This window comes from Durio zibethinus, chromosome 7, assembly GCF_047325235.1.
Source record: "Durio zibethinus cultivar Kanyao isolate XHJ-2024 chromosome 7, ASM4732523v1, whole genome shotgun sequence".
NCBI classification, from domain to species: Eukaryota; Viridiplantae; Streptophyta; class Magnoliopsida; order Malvales; family Malvaceae; genus Durio; species Durio zibethinus.
In genome coordinates, this window is record NC_143168.1 from 27265718 (window position 1) to 27281782 (window position 16065).

The window sequence follows — 16065 nt, forward strand, 5'->3', positions numbered from 1 at the left end:
CTCCAGAAAAATATGGCCACCAATCCAAAACAGGACAAAATCCAGACCACTCAAACATTCTAAACCCAACAGTAACCAGAAGCACATTGAAACTGCAAAATCTTGGTTTTCTGTCTTTTAATTTTTTAAAAAATTTTCAGTTCTCTCCTATCCACCAGCTGGTGAACAGTTAACATGGTAACCATTCTCTCTTCTCACCCTCTTTCTCCAATTTTGAATCCAAAAGCATCCATTTCTAAGAACCTTTTATCTCCTTCACTTCACTCAAGACCCACTTCTCTCTTTCTCTCAAAACCCTTTACTTGTAGCCTCAAGAAACACGCTTCCCAATCACTAAAACCATCTTTGGCAGAACCAAAAAATTGGTTTGTTCATGCACAGCAAGGACTAGCAGCTCTAGCTATCTCTTTGGCACTCAATTTTTCTCCAGTCTTGTACACTGGCAATGCATTGGCATCAGAGTTTGATGTAATTAATGAGGGGCCACCGAAGGACTCCTATGTTGTTGATGATGCTAATGTGCTTAGCAGAGTGACAAAATCTGATTTGAAGCAGCTTTTATCTGATTTGGAGTCAAGGAAGAACTTCCACATTATTTTTATCACTGTTAGAAAGCTCACAGTAAGATCTTGTTTTCATGAATTGACTTGTTATCTTAGTCTTGTATACTTGTGAGTTTCCAGCTTCTATAAGATGCCCTTTTGTTGGCCTGTTATTGTTATTGTTCATTTGCTGAATTACAGTGAATTATAGGAATATGCAATGAGTAAGAAATAATAGAAACTTCAGTCATTAAATATCTGCTTGTTCACTTAGAAAACCAAGTAAAAGGAAGAAGAACAAATGAAAGTCTATGCAGTTTTAGATGTTTAGCTTCATTAAAATCCAACTGATTTTGTAGACAACCTGATTAATTAATTTGACTTGCTTCTTACAGGGAACCATAACATAGAATATACATGAATTCATAATCCCATTAATTTCTTTTCCATTACTTTGAGTTTCTCAGTAAACAGTGAGAATATAGGATTGCTTTTAACTTGTGAAACAGATGCAAAGTTCGAAAATTATGATAAATCAACCAGGGTTTTGTGATTCTTGATACTGAAGATTGATAAGATTTGACTGCAGAGCAAAGCTGATGCTTTCGAGTATGCTGACCAAGTTTTGGAGCGTTGGTATCCCACACTTGAAGAGGGTAGTAATAAAGGTATTGTTGTGCTTGTTACAAGCCAAAAAGAAGGCGCAGTCACTGGTGGACCTCCTTTTGTCGAAGCTGTGGGAGAAAATATTCTTGATGCTACTGTATCAGAGAACCTTCCTGGTGAATTTTCTTTTATTTTTGTAGCTGAAAGTCTGAAACTGAAGTTGAAAAACTTCTTATATTCTTTAGTCCTGCACTTGGAAATTCTGAAAATGCGTATTATGAGCAATCTGGACGAAACAATAGTAGCAACAGACCAGTAACTCTATTAAGGACCTTGAACTTGAAAACACAAGAATCCAAAGATTACTGGGGATAGGTTTAATGGTAGACTTCTAGTTCTAGATGCCAACATGAAGCATAAACTTGGTCAGTGCAACATCTAGTCACTGAAGATAGCCTCAAATGCTTAGATATTTGGTTTTCATTTTAAGTTAATGAACTTGTTTGCTTTCTCTCAAACCATTTTGTTTGCTGTTCCTACAAGTTTCCTTAATGCTATTGGTATAGCTTACAGTGAGAGATCAAACAACCACTAGCAGAGAGATGAGCTAAAGTTTCATATACAGAAATAATCTTTCTTTTCCTTTGATTTCTTTTGTTGCAGTTATACTGATCCTACTGTTCTCTCAATTGCAGTTTTGGCTACAGAAGAAAAGTACAATGAAGCCATTTACAGCAGTGCCAAGCGGCTAGTTGCTGCCATTGATGGACTTCCAGATACTGGTGGCCCCAAGGTTAAGGACAATAAGCGTGAGTCCAATTTTAAAACCAGGGAAGAGACGGAAGAGAAACGAGGACAATTCAGTCTTGTAGTTGGAGGTTTGTTGGTGATTGCTTTTGTTGTTCCCATGGCTCAATACTATGCTTATGTCTCCAAGAAGTAAAGGGTATCTGTGTAACAAGTAGTGAAACAATTGATGGGGAAACATGTATGACATGTAGTTACACAATTGATCATGTTAAAGGTTGTTGATGAGAAACTTGCAATCCAAGCAGTAGCACAGATTTTTGGTTCATATTCAGAAAACCGGAATCGGTATAATGTTTGATCTAAACAAAGCTGTATTATAGAACATTCATTATCTACTCCTATAATCGGCATAATTAGAATTGTTATGGCCACAAATCAAAAAATGAAACCAATATTTTCCCTTGATGTGATACAACTATACAGTGACATGTCATCCTTTTCATTCATGATGAACGATTTTAACTGCATATCATTTAGCATAAAATTTCAACATGTATAGCTTAAGTCCATAGACGGGAGTTTTGCTGCATATGCCACACATAAGCAGACAGTATATAATTTACCTTTGTGCAAATGGAAACTTCCAGTCGCAAATTATAATTCTTTAGAGTAAGTTTTGATCAATGACACTTGCAATGACTGCTAGAAGTCAATAAAAAGAGTCACAGAAATGAGTAAATTAGGCCTTCAGAACTTGAGATTGAGAAGGAACGACATTTTGTCCGAAAAGGGTGGATCATAGTACTTTCCGGTGAGTATTTGTGATGAAACATACAGATTTGAAGCCTCCGAATAATGAATTCCATCCCAATTAACATATTCAGAACTATCATTGCATGCTTTGGCTGTCACTGAGGTTCCATTAAGGACTTTTGTTTTCCCACAACCAATTCGGTTGTCATAATTCAAAGGTGGACCTCCATATCCACAGCAAGCCATTATTGGCTGTTCAAATCCTGCAAAATGGTAAGCACTCAAAATCATTTCGATTCCATACTTGTGCCCCTCGTTAACCTCTTATTGCAATCTCATACCATAGAAAAGCATAAGTTTAATTTATTCTATTTGAAATCCCTGTAGGACTAAAGAATGACAACTTTGCTTATCCTGAAATTACTTGCAATAAAAACTAAATTAAGAGAGGAAATAAAACTCGCATCACTAGAAAGTACCACATCATACTTACCAACTTTAGAATAATTTGCTATAAGGTTGGATTTTATTGTGTAGATGTCGACGTATGTAAAATTCGAATCTGTGTACTGGCCCTGCATCATGGAGCTGCAGATTGAAGACTTTAGCAGCTTGGTTGTGCTTGCTGACACATCCTAGTTCATCAAGGCTAGATGGATCAGTTCCAAATTTGGCAACATTTTGAGCTAAGCATCCAAGAGGTCCTGTGTTATGTATCCAGAAGTTCCTAGCCCCTTGATCATATAGTGTCTACAAGGAAAACCAAAGGATTCAAGGATTAAGATGCTCGATTTCTCATCATGATAATAAAATATGTCTCTCAATATGGAGGAACTGCATGAGAAAACATGGAAACCTTGACAATGAAAAACAAATAACTAAATAAAGTCTTAATGCAATAAGTACTAACGTAGTGTTCTTGAAGCTTACCTTTATTCCAGTTTCAAATTCTGTCAAGGCTGAAGGAATTAAGACAAGTATTTGATCAAAAGTTTTAGAGTAAAAGGCACCAGCAAGATCATTCTGGCCTATATCAAACATGTAGAGCCCCTTCTGAAAATAATCTGCTGTTGGAAGGTACTTACCAAATTTTTTACCTGCAATTAAATGAAAAGTGCTGGTGTATCTATTAGATTTCCAACCGTGAGTAAGGTTTATGCTCTCAGTTAAAATAAATGCATCATTGCAAATAAAGATAAATGCATTCTCTAGATGATGATCTATGTGTGCACCTTTAGCTAACAATTCAAGAACCCGAGCTTTGAACCGTACAAACTGAGCCACTTGATTTCCGAAAGAAAATGGACTGACAGATTCTGCAGTAGGAGGTTGTATGGTTGATCCTGCAGCTGCAAAATTGCATCCTTTGCGGAAACTTGGTGTGCCAATTGAATCTAGATAAGCATTTAGAAATGGCAGATCCATTGCATCCACTGCAACAAATATCCCAGTAAACAAAGAACTATATGAAAAATATTAAAAAGAAGTCATAAAATAAGGAAAGAACAAAAGACACTAGTTTCTCCTAGAAAACAGATGAAACAGAGAAGCTGGGTAACATGCAAATATGATGGGGTGAAGCAGTGTAATGATGAACAAAACTGCATATGCAATAGAAATTCTAAATGCAATGCAACTTGTGAAAACAGTTGGAAAGTTAACTGAGAAAATCAATGATAAGACGGCCATCACAGTATCTCCCGGACGGTATTTGGAAGTAACTTTGTCCATGAGGTGGCTCAAGGCTTTCAATTCCGGCAGCAACTAGCTCACCCGTATCAGAATTAGAATCACCAAAGTTGAAAATAGCAGGGAATTTGAAGTGAATGGAATTGGTTAAAGGCAAGAAGGTGAACACCAAGGAAAATATTTGGAGAATGTGAGTCTTGGAAGCCATGGCTTTTCGGCAGGATCACCAGGGTCCAGTGCTTGTAGCTTAACACTTTTTTATGTTTGTTGCCAACTATAAATAATGTAAGTTTGGTTGGTCGTATGTGTCCCAGCCAGTGGAAGTTTCCTTTCAATTGCGGCAAGCAAAAGTTGCCCAAACGATCACCAAATCAAAACCCATTTCTTTTTTGTCCTCTTGTAAACTATAGGGTTGGAATGGTGCCCCATTCTCAGATGTTCCGTACTTTTTCACTTGTATCAAATAATCACCATACGAGGAAGTATATAATGCAATTATTGTTAAGAATTTTATGGATACCAGTAGTTAATAAAAATGGGTTCCGATCTTTTTTTTATACGGACCATTAGGATTTCAACCTGATTACCGGAATTAAAAATTCGATACTCTTAACAACTATGGGTTCCAATTGGTTGCATAATTTCATGTGGTTTGAAGTGGAGATGAGAGCATTACTTAGGAAATCAATGATGAGCCGACCATTACAAAATCTTCCAGACGGAGTCTTGAAGTAAGTCTGACCATTGGGAAGGTCCAAGATGTCACCAAGCGCAGCAACAAGTTCACCTGTGTCAGAGTTATAATCACCGAAGTTGAAAACAGCCGGGTTATTGGAGACAACAGAATTTGCTACAGAGAACATTATGGAAAACGAGGTTATGATTTGGATAAGAGAGGTGTTGTTAGCCATGGCTTGGAGTGAATATTTGCTCAAACTAGCAAACACTGAGTAAAAGGTTACAATGATGAAAGGAACAGTCTTTTGATTGATTTTATGGGCAATGGGAAGAGTTTGCTTTGAAGCCAAGGAGAAAAGTCAAAAAGCAAAGTTTTTGCTATCTTCCTGTTGTCTTATTAAGTCAATCAAAGAACAAAAACACTTGAAACATACAAAGTCCAGGGATTATTGTGATTTAGGACTCTAATTTCAGTGAAAATTATTGGAATCCTGAGGTTGTTTCAGGGAAATGAGCAGCACTCTACAAGCAAAGTGATGAATTTCCCTTCCACGGTTGGTTTTAACATATTTACCTTGTAACTCTTTATTGTATCTGTGTTCTTACTCCATTACTTTTCTTGTATTTCTAGCTCTAATATTCTTGATCAGCAAAACAACTTGTTTTGCTTCGGGGCAATTGTTGGTCATCCTTAAAATGATAGGTTCCCAGATTTGTTCCATGGAACATGACAATCGAGACCGAGACTTAGCACCCTAAACAAGTAGACAAACAACATCACCCATTGCAAAGTCATGGTTTTGCAACAGCGAGAGACTTTAGCATGCAATGGTCATCAGTCGTGGTACACATGCAATAATTGTAGGCAGAGAAGTTCTCTTATAATGCAATCCTCAGAGGTATTAGGATCCTGGAAGAACCTTTAGCATCTAACAGGACACTAAAGTGTGATGTTCTTTGACCAAAAAGCTAGCTGCGCAACCCCATGAGAGTAGCAACGAATCAGGCAAAGGGTTCACATATCAGTTCTTACTTCAGCATTCGACATATCTCATGTTGCAAATATGTGAGACCAACGACATTACATCAGTTCATGACCAACTAAACATCATGAAAACGTACCTAAAGTATTCTGAATTTGCATGTTATTCAGGAAACCATGCTCGATGATTCCCTTTCTTCCAACATGGTAATTCCTTATACCTACCTAGGCCAACATGGTAACACAATTAGGACAAAATTTTTTATTACATTTCTTTAGCCAAGCTCTAATGCAACGATCATGAAAAACGTGAGAGCAAGGTGTAGCACTAATTTCCGAACCCACAAAGAACCCTGACAAGCAAATCGAACATACATTCTCTTCATCAGGCTTCTCGACCACCACTTTCCTCAGCCTCCTAAACGCCCCCACCGTCTCCCAAAAATCATCAGCCTCCACATCGACACAATAAGCATCCCCTTCCTCCAAATTTGGCTGTTCATCAACCAATGCCTCAATCTCCACCCGCATTCGCAACACCCTACGGTTCTTGTAACTCTCCGTAGCCGCCATGTCAAGGGCACAGCCAACGATTTTATCTAGCGTGGAACGTTGGATGGGGATTTGCATGGAGTCGAATACGTCCCAAATGTTGGTGTCGTACCAGTCTCTAGCTTCGACAACATCGTTTATCAACTGATCCAGTGCTAACCAGTGGGACTCGACCACATGCAGTTTCTCCCCTTCTTCTTCCTTGACCTGGGTTTTTTGGCAGGCAGTTATGAAAGTTGCCTTCACGTTAATCTCAACCATCTTACATGGCCAGAAGCTGTCTTCTGGACATTGCAAATCGATGTCCACAGCATGGCAAGAAGTTAAGTGACAAACGGGAGTTAATGACATATATCTCGGAGAAATCAATGGTTTTGATACATGGTAATTAACCAGCAAGGAATTGATGAAATGTGTGTTAATAATTTGCTCTAAACGAAACAAGCTGATTATACATATATATAGTCAAACATAATACACGGTAAAATAGGTCAAATGTGTACAATTCTACCCATGGAGGATGTTTCCAAAAAAACACATTTTAAAGATTGTTAGTATACGCGGTACAATAGGTCAAACATAGAGTCCACATTCAATATTTCATTGCTCCATTCACTCTTACTATCCGCGTTGATTAGATATTCGAAAATCGACTTGACTGTTATTTATTTATTATAATCAATTTTATTTATATTTTATTTAACTCATCTGAATTTAATTTGATTAAATTAGATAAAATTATATATATGAATTTTAAATACTATATTTTTAAATTTATTTATATCTATTAAATGTATTAAAATTTTAATTATTTATTTATACCAAATAACAACAGATCGATTATCTTCCTAAGAAAAATTCTAAATATAAAACAGTTCATAGTTGAAATATAAGATGAAAGTATTTTAACCGGCACTCTAAATTACGCGTCTAAAGAGAATAAATAATGAAAAATTAAGTAAAAAAAATCCAAAATTTTCATTTTAATTTGGGCCAAGTGGGTTACAAATCACAAAACAAAAGCCCAAAAAAATTTATGCTTTGTTTAAATGGGTAATTAAAGACCATTGGAGAAATGGGCCAACATGGGCTAGGCCATATCCTTCAGGGATTTAAAATCCAAAACCTCTGAAAAACCCACGACCAGAGGGGCGCCAACGATGGCGGAACAAGAGCTGGATTCGACGGCTCCTCCAGGGCTCCACCTGGTCTCCGCCTTCCACGCCATGGAAACCACCGATACTTTACTCTGTTTAGCGAGGTTTGCTTTCATAAATCCGGCTCATTTTAGCTTTTCCGGCGCACCTTAAATTAATCAAAATTTCCTTTTTTTTTTTTTTATCATCAATTTAATTGGCTTGTTTGATTTTGAAAATTAAAAAAAAAAAAAATTTGGCAGGGAATGTGGAGGAGGAAAGGTATCAGATAAAGTGCAAAGCTTTATTTGGGATCATTGTCTAACCAAAGCGGTGAGCTTTATTTATTTATTGTATTATAAATTTATAAACTTCGCTTGAATTTTCTGTTACAATAATTTTTTTTTTTTAATTAATGGCCATTAAAGCTTGGTTCAGTGTTGTGAATTATAACAGGTAGGAAAAGGAAATGAATCTTATTTGAAGAAGTTTGTAAAGAAGCTTATTACAGAGGTTGAGTCAAACCATGGCAATGTGTTGGATGAATTATATGAACAATATGCTTCCTACATGACTTCTGTCAAGGTAAAGTTTTTGGTCCAATGGGGTTTTACATCACTTTTCAAACTTTCTTGTTTGTGGAACTTTCATTGTTTTTGATGGAATTTCTTGTTTTCTAGGATGATAATTTGGTCAAAGAAAATGAGAGGGTCTGCAAATGGGTTTCTTTTCTTTTTCCTGGTGGTAACAGATACTAATAGTCTCTTGCTAGTTGTGAGGTCTTTTACAGTTTATTTGCATTAACTCACATTTGAATATTGACTGCATGAATGTAGATTGTTTTGAACTCCCAAGTTGTCCAAGATCAAGGAAACTGGTGGTTCCACTACAATGTTCGGTCAACATGCTTAAGGGAGATACAGGGTATGTTTAGTTGATTCATGTTTGTTCTGTAATTTCTATCTTGCATGTTGTATTTTCAAAATCACTGTTTTTTCATCATCAGGAACTAGAAAACTGTTTTTTTGCTTATGATATTTGATGATACGATGTTTATGACATTGGGGAGGTTGGTGGGTCCTTTGGTAAGCATTACATTAGGTTTGATGTTGGTGGATATGGAGAGGGAGAAATATCAATGTTTTTGATAGAGTATCAAGTCTAGTGCATAAGCTCAAATCAAGCTTTCAAAAAACTGTTGTTTCTCAAGTGGCTATGATTCCTACTCTGATGAGAATGGAATCCAATACATATACCCTATTATAGAGCGACATGCTGCAATCAGTCATTGAAAAACTGCCTTCATTCCCTCATTGGTAATTTAGATAATACTTCTGCACATTAGCTTTGTTCTATTCTCAACTTTTCTGGAATTTTATTTGTTTGAATGCTTAACATTTGATTTGGTGTATTGCTTCTTCAAAGAACTGATGGACTGCTCATGAAAAGTAAAATATTTGCTGATTGTTAACTATTTAAATTTTGCTTGTATCTGTAGTTGCATAATAATTGCTGCATTTGGTTTCAGTTATGCATATCATAGGTATTCTTACTTTCTTTCTTTTTTTTTTTTTTCATATTTTTAGTTAGCTTGTAAACTAAGATGAATTGATTTATAATGGCTTTGGTTTATACAGGTGTTCAATTTGGCCATCCAGTCTTTTCCTATCAGAGTTGATACTTTCTTTTCCACATTTTTTCTCAGGGAAATCATGTTTTGAGGTAAGTTAGTTGTTCATACATGCTGGTGGGCTCTGTAGCATCTCAAGTTCAACTTTTCTATTTACTTTAGGGTTTTTATTATTAAAAACAGGTTGGATCCGGTGTTGGTTTGATTGGAATTTGTCTTGCTCATGTAAATGCCTCCAAGGTTTGTTCTTTAATTGAGTAGTATATTTAGAAAATTATCACTTTATTTATTATAGTGTAATGTTGCTTAATTTTGAATGAATCATATATTTTCCTAATATTTATTGCTGTGGTATGAGTTATAAACTGAAGTGTTTGCTTTGGTTAATGATAGTTGAACTGGAAACCTTCTGCAACATTATCACTCTTCCTTCAAAAAATAAAAAAAGAGTAATCACTTTATGTTGGTCATATCACCATCAAACGAATGTGCATCCTCAACCCCAAAAGCACTTTAGTCATTGCTAATCTTTCATTGCCTTGGCTATTATTCTGTGGTAAAGCCCGCTGAAATCACATTTTCTGTTTAACTGGTAATGAGATTAAAATTTTGCTAGGAATGAGCACGTTTTGTATTCCTTGGATGGAATGTCTCCTAATCTTTTGGCAATCATTACTATTACAAGAATGCATATTAGTTTGATGATAAATGATAATGTACATCATGGTAGTTTTACCGGGTGCAGGTGATATTAAGTGATGGCGACTTGTCAACTTTAACTAATATGAAGCTTAATTTGGAGATGAACCAGTTGAATACAGAAACTGATTTACCAGAAACAAGTATTGAAAATCAAAATGTGGTGAGTTCTAGTCTTGGCGTTTCTTACCTGCCATGTTCCTTGTACAACCATCAGAGTGTTGTGTTTCTAGGTGTCGATTTTATTACAATGTAGACCCTTCAGCTGAGGCAATGATGGACCATATCTATTTGTGGAAACTGAATGTATATTGAAAAACTGCTTATCTTGAATTATACAAGAATCTTAGGTTTATATACAACTAACTAGGGGTTAAACTAGGAAACTAAATCTTCCTTAATTCTAGGGATACAAATACTTAATTCTAGAGATACAAATATAAATATACAGATTACAAATTACAACCAGCTGTAAATAAGTGTTTTCTCACACTCCCCCTCAAGCTGGTGAATAGGTGTTTTCCATTCCCAGCTTGGAAATAATTTCTTGAAATGTTGCACCGCTGAGACCTTTAGTCAACACATCTGCAAGTTGAACCTTGGTTGATACATAAGGTGTACAAATCAACCCACTGTTTAGTTTCTCCTTTATGAAATGCCGGTCTACTTCAACAGTACCATTTGCCTTGTATTTTACAATGAAAACCCATTTACACCCCATTGGATTTTTTCCTTTAGGCAACTCTACCAGTTCCCATGTCTGATTTTTCTCTAAGGCCTCCATTTTTATTTTCATGGCTTGTCTCCATTTCTCACTGGATAATGCCTCGGATAATGTAGTTGGAACAAAAATAGTGTTTAGGCTCACAAGAAAATTTTTGTGGGATGGTGAGAATTTTTCAAATGACACAAAATTAGATATTGGGTATAGTGGATGCTTGGTACATTCTTTGGTTCCTTTCCTAATGGCAATAGGCAAATCATAATCACTAGTTATAGTTTTAGGAGATTCATGCTCATTTTGAGAAACAGAGTCAAAAACTGTAGTTACCTCATTTCCAGAGTTAGGATCAGGTTCTTGGACTGGCACTGGTTCAGTATCTGGAACTTTCCTTCTTGAGTACACTTGTAATCCCTTCATAGAATCAAGAACAATATTATCCTTTGTCACATCTTTCGTATTTGGAATGGGTTCAGACTCAAATTTAGTGTTTGACTTGGGCTCAGCAGAAACAGGTTTCGACTCAGAAGAATTAATGGGTGTAAATGTTGAAGAAGGGGGCAAATCAAGCAAAAAGAAGTCTTTATCCTTATCTTTCATGAATGAAGTCTCTCCCTGAAGATAAGGTTGAGTAAAAAATGGTTTATTTTCTTCAAAAGTGACATCTGCAGACACATAAAATTTTTTGATAAGAGGATGATAACACTTATATCCTTTTTGAGTTGAAGAATACCCCACAAAAATACACTTAATCGCTCTTGGATCCAACTTTCCCCCTGTTATGACTGTGAACATGAACAAATGATGTACAACCAAATATCCCAGGTGTGAGATTGTTTGTGGTATTAAGGTTGGAATAAAATTGTGAGAGTAGTTCCATAGGAGTTTTAAATCCCAAAACTCTTGAAGGTAACCTATTTATAATGTGTGTGGCAGTGAGAATAGCTTCCTCCCAATAAGATTTAGGTACATTTGCTTGAAAAAGAAAGGCTCTGGTTGTGGCTAGTAAATGGCTGTTTTTCCTCTCTGTCACCCCATTCTGCTGTGGAGTATTAACACAAGATGACTCATGGATAATCCCCTTTTTTTGGAAATAGGTGGATAGACTCTGGTTGAAGTAGTCTTTTGGATTATCAGACCTAAATCTCTTGATTCTTACTCCAAATTGATTTTGGATCATGTTTTGGAAGCTTAAAAACACACTATTCACATCTGATTTGGATTTAAGTAAAAAAACCCAAGAGACTCTAGTACAATCATCTATGAATGAAACAAACCATCTCGCACCAGAAATATTAGGAATTGGAGAGAGACCCCAAATGTCACTATGAATCAAGTAAAAGAGAGTAGAACTTCTTTTGTTATTGATTGGAAAAGAAATACGTCTATGTTTTGCAAATTCGCAAATATCTCAATGAAAATCTTCAACATTTAATTCTTTGAACGAAGAAGGAAACATGTTTCTCAAGGTTCCAAAAGAAGGATGTCCAAGACGAAAATGATAAAGCCAGATTTTGTCTTTATTGGAAGATTTTTCGGAAAGAAATGACAAAGGTAAACTATTTTTGATACTACTTGTGTTATTTGATGTCTCAAGATAGTATAGTCCATCCTTTTCCTTAGCAAGTCCAATCATCTTCCCCGAACTCTGGTCCTGAAATTCACAATAAGAGGGATAAAAAGTTACTTTGCAATTCATATCTCTGGTAAATTTTTGTATAGATATCAGATTAGTAGACAATCCAGGAACATGAAGAACATTTTTTAGAACAAACGAGGGATTAACTTGAACATCTCCTAATCCTGTCACTGTGGTAAGTGAACCATTAGCAACAATAATTTTCTTATTACTAGGACACAGGTTATATGTACTAAACTTTTGTGGGGAATGTGTCATGTGCTCTGTGGCTCCCGAGTCAATGACCCAAGAACTCATAATAGGCTTAGCCGAGACATTTAATCCATGAGAACTGGAAGCTTTACCTGAATTAGAAACTTTACCCAAAGAACATACCACAGTAGGCTTTTCAAGGATTTTCAATAAGTTTCTCAGCTTTTCAATCTCTTTCCTGTTGAATTCTCCTTGTTTCTGAGACATTTGTAGTACTCCAGTGATTTTTTCAGTTAACATTTCCTCAAATTGGGTGATAGTGATATCTTTCTTTGAAAGGGTTCGGCAATGAAAGCCTAAACAGGATTCGGCAATGAAAGCCTAAAAAAGTCGGCAATGAAGGCTGAAAATTTTTCTTCCCAAGAAGAGCCTAAAGCTCTGATACCATGTGGAAACTGAATGTATATTGAAAAACTGCTTATCTTGAATTATACAAGAATCTTAGGTTTATATACAACTAATTAGGGGTTAAACTAGGAAACTAAATTTTCCTTAATTCTAGGGATACAAATACTTAATTCTAGAGATACAAATATAAATATACAGATTACAAGATTACAATCAGCTGTAAATAAGTGTTTTCCTACACTATTAAAAGAAAGGAATCTAGTCTTGGCGTTTCTTACCTCCCATGTTCCTTGTACAACCATCAGATTGTTGTGTTTCTAGGTGTCGATTTTATTACAATGTAGACCCTTCAGCTGAGGCAATGATGGACCATTTCTATTAAAAGAAAGGAAGTGCCATAAGTTGGTGTCAGTGATAATGGAAATGAAGTTATCCAGTTGTTAAAGATCTGACATGGTTGGGAGTTCATTCTGATATATGATTAACCAGATGAAACATTTCTTATATCATTGTAGTCCGAATCTTTAGGGGATTCAAAGTCTTGGAACCTTTTTATTCTGAGTGCTTAATTTTTTGGTGCTTCTTATGCATACTTTCAAGGCACATCTTTGTAAACCATTATTTTCCTTTGGATTTTTATCATGATAAAAATGATCAAGGAAATTTAAAACTCTTCCATCAAATATGGGAATGTGAAGCTCTTTTGTGCTTACTTTGTTACTTAATAAAACAGATTCTGTGTCTGGAGACCTTGGAAGTTTTAAAACTGTGTAATTAAATTGAAAGAGAATTATCACATCACTGTCAAAGCTGACCTAATTGTTAATCTTAGGTTAAATGCATTCATCTGCCTTGGGAATCAGCATCAGAAAAGGAACTCCAAGACTTCATGCCAGAAATCATGTGAGGGCTGTATATCTTTTATTCTACAATGAATACGTTTCACATTTTAAAAGAAGGGTATTGGTTAAATCTACATTTTCTAATACAACACCTAGTTATTGTTAGTTAAAAGTTAATGGTGAGCAAGTTGCAGGATTGATGCTTTTTTTTTTTTTTCATTGTTTATCCTCTTTCCTTATCCATCACTAATTTATCCGTTTTTCCTTCTGCAGTCTGGGTGCAGATGTTATTTATGATCCATCGTGTCTTCTACATCTTGTTCAAGTACTGGCCATTCTTTTGAATAAAAGGAAGTCATGTGACAAGAACCAGAAAGGAAGCTCCTGGAAATCTTTACCCAAAGTCACATGTGCTAGAGGTAAAGTAAATGGTTCCAGCCAAAGACAAGTTCTTAATGCCCCTGATTTAGATTCATCCAGTTCTTACGCTTTTGACATCAATACTAGTGGAACCAAAAGAATTATCAATGATGCTACCAGTGTTGGATCAAGGGCAGATGTAGTTGCTTACATTGCTTCCGTCATTCGGAACGCCGAAACATTCAATCATTTTCTGGCACTAGCAGACCAAGCTGATCTTGCAATCACAGACCTAACATCTACACTGAGGCCCCTTGATTTGCTTCCTTATATGAAGTCATACGATCGTTCAAGCATACGATTGTTTAGTTTATCATCTAAATAACTTGACCCATATCTTCTTTTTTTCCACTTTAGGCATCGAGATTTGAGAGCTCAACATTGTATCAATAGATTATACTACTGTTAGGGTGATTTCTTGAATATTAATACATGCTTTGTTGAAATCAATTGAAGATGCTTATCCAAATCTCATAGCTATCTTTTTCAGCTCCATTCAAATGTTTCTTTAGAAAAGATTTATCCAACTCCTTACATTTTCAATATTTTGGGGGGGTCCATCGTCATAGAAGACATTGAGTTGGCATGATCTTATTGGTTCTGAATAGCTTTTGAATACAAACTTGGTGCCACGTCCATTTAGCAAACTATGATACGCAATCTTACACCAAAGTTTCATTATGAACGCTCTTTTTTTTCGCTTCTTAAATAGACTCTCAAGGCACGTGGGAAGCCCCTTCGAGGGGATAGTGACTTATCCTTTAGAAAATAATAGCTAATAATAGAGTTTCTTCGAAAATGAGTTTCTAACGCACAAAAGTTGAAATTCTATCAACAAAATAGGATGAAAATTTTTATCAAAATATTATCTTAGCAACCTTTTTATCAATCAATGAAAAGATTGTATGACACAATTATTACACGTTATTTCAACATATATTTTTTTTAGTATTTATTTTATTTAAATCATATCATATAATTATTTTTTTAAAAAATTAATTATTTGTTATCAAAATTATTAATTAATATACTAAAATAAATATTTTATCATTATAATTATCTGACATGATTTTGATAAAAATATAAAATATTTTAATTAGGCGTGTAAATGATATATTAGTACTCGTAAGTTATTCGAGTTCGATTCAAATAAAACTCGAATTCGGTTCGATTATTATTGAGTCGAGCTCGAATAGCTCGATTCATCGATCGAGTCGAGTTCGAATATTCTTATACCCGATTTGAGTAGTTCACGAGCTTAATCAAATTTTTATATTTAAATATATTTTTATTATTTTAATTAATAAAATATCTCGAATTCGAGTTTGAGTGTGAGTACAAATAATCGAACTCTTATCGAGTATAAGAATCGAGTTTATTTTTACATATTAATCGAATTTAATCGAGTGAGCTCGAATAACTCGATTTTCATCACGAATCAAACTTGAGTTAGGAAAATAAAATTCATTCGAGTTTAAGTTACAAATTGAGAGTCGAGCTCGAATTCGAACTCGAACTTTTCATTGTATCAACTTGATTCAATTTGATTACACTCTTAATTCTAACATTTATTATACAATCATTTTTTACTAACAACATTAGTAAATCATTGAAACAGCGATTTTATCTTAAGAAAATGTGTCTAAGCATAACTTATACGCTAGGTAAATAATATTAAATTTATGATTTATTACTATAAGATAAGATAAAATCTTATTTATTAAGAGATTAATTTAATTGATAAAAATCATTTTTTTTGATGTAAAAATTTTTTATTTGAATTCAATTGAAAGTTGAATTGGTAATTTTTTATTAGAATTATCTCC

General features: G+C 35.0%; 3 protein-coding genes and 1 pseudogene across 9 annotated transcripts; 2 read left to right on the forward strand and 2 right to left on the reverse strand.

The window, feature by feature from the left end:
* The first annotated feature begins 38 nt into the window (after positions 1-38).
* LOC111277270 (UPF0603 protein At1g54780, chloroplastic-like) lies at positions 39-2223 on the forward strand. The gene is made up of 3 exons (XM_022863593.2): positions 39-621; positions 1132-1324; positions 1844-2223. Exons 1-3 carry the CDS (start codon positions 175-177, stop codon positions 2089-2091), a joined length of 888 nt encoding a protein of 295 aa, XP_022719328.1. The 5' UTR covers positions 39-174; the 3' UTR covers positions 2092-2223.
* A 113-nt stretch (positions 2224-2336) lies between these two features.
* On the reverse strand, positions 2337-5154 carry LOC111277269 (GDSL esterase/lipase At1g54790-like; annotated as a pseudogene). Its single transcript, XR_016343739.1, has 5 exons — positions 4314-5154; positions 3884-4084; positions 3582-3748; positions 3145-3401; positions 2337-2914 (listed from the first exon to the last, which is right to left on the reverse strand). The product of XR_016343739.1 is annotated as a GDSL esterase/lipase At1g54790-like (transcript).
* Positions 5155-6225: 1071 nt separating this feature from the next.
* LOC111277611 (uncharacterized) lies at positions 6226-6813 on the reverse strand. Its single transcript, XM_022864020.2, has one exon. It carries the CDS (start codon positions 6811-6813, stop codon positions 6226-6228), a length of 588 nt encoding a protein of 195 aa, XP_022719755.2.
* An 816-nt stretch (positions 6814-7629) lies between these two features.
* LOC149518286 (S-adenosyl-L-methionine-dependent methyltransferases superfamily protein) lies at positions 7630-14708 on the forward strand. Of its 6 annotated transcripts, none has more exons than XM_089764102.1 (11): positions 7630-7813; positions 7952-8021; positions 8145-8273; positions 8369-8432; positions 8525-8612; positions 9187-9231; positions 9326-9410; positions 9502-9558; positions 10064-10180; positions 13810-13880; positions 14093-14708. In XM_089764102.1, exons 1-11 carry the CDS (start codon positions 7713-7715, stop codon positions 14562-14564), a joined length of 1299 nt encoding a protein of 432 aa, XP_089620228.1. In that variant the 5' UTR covers positions 7630-7712; the 3' UTR covers positions 14565-14708. The 6 variants fall into 6 exon arrangements, with proteins under 6 accessions (XP_089620228.1, XP_089620229.1, XP_089620232.1 ...); XM_089764103.1 differs by having other exon boundaries at positions 7664-7813; positions 8369-8429; XM_089764106.1 differs by lacking the exon at positions 10064-10180 and having other exon boundaries at positions 7664-7813.
* Positions 14709-16065: the final 1357 nt, after the last annotated feature.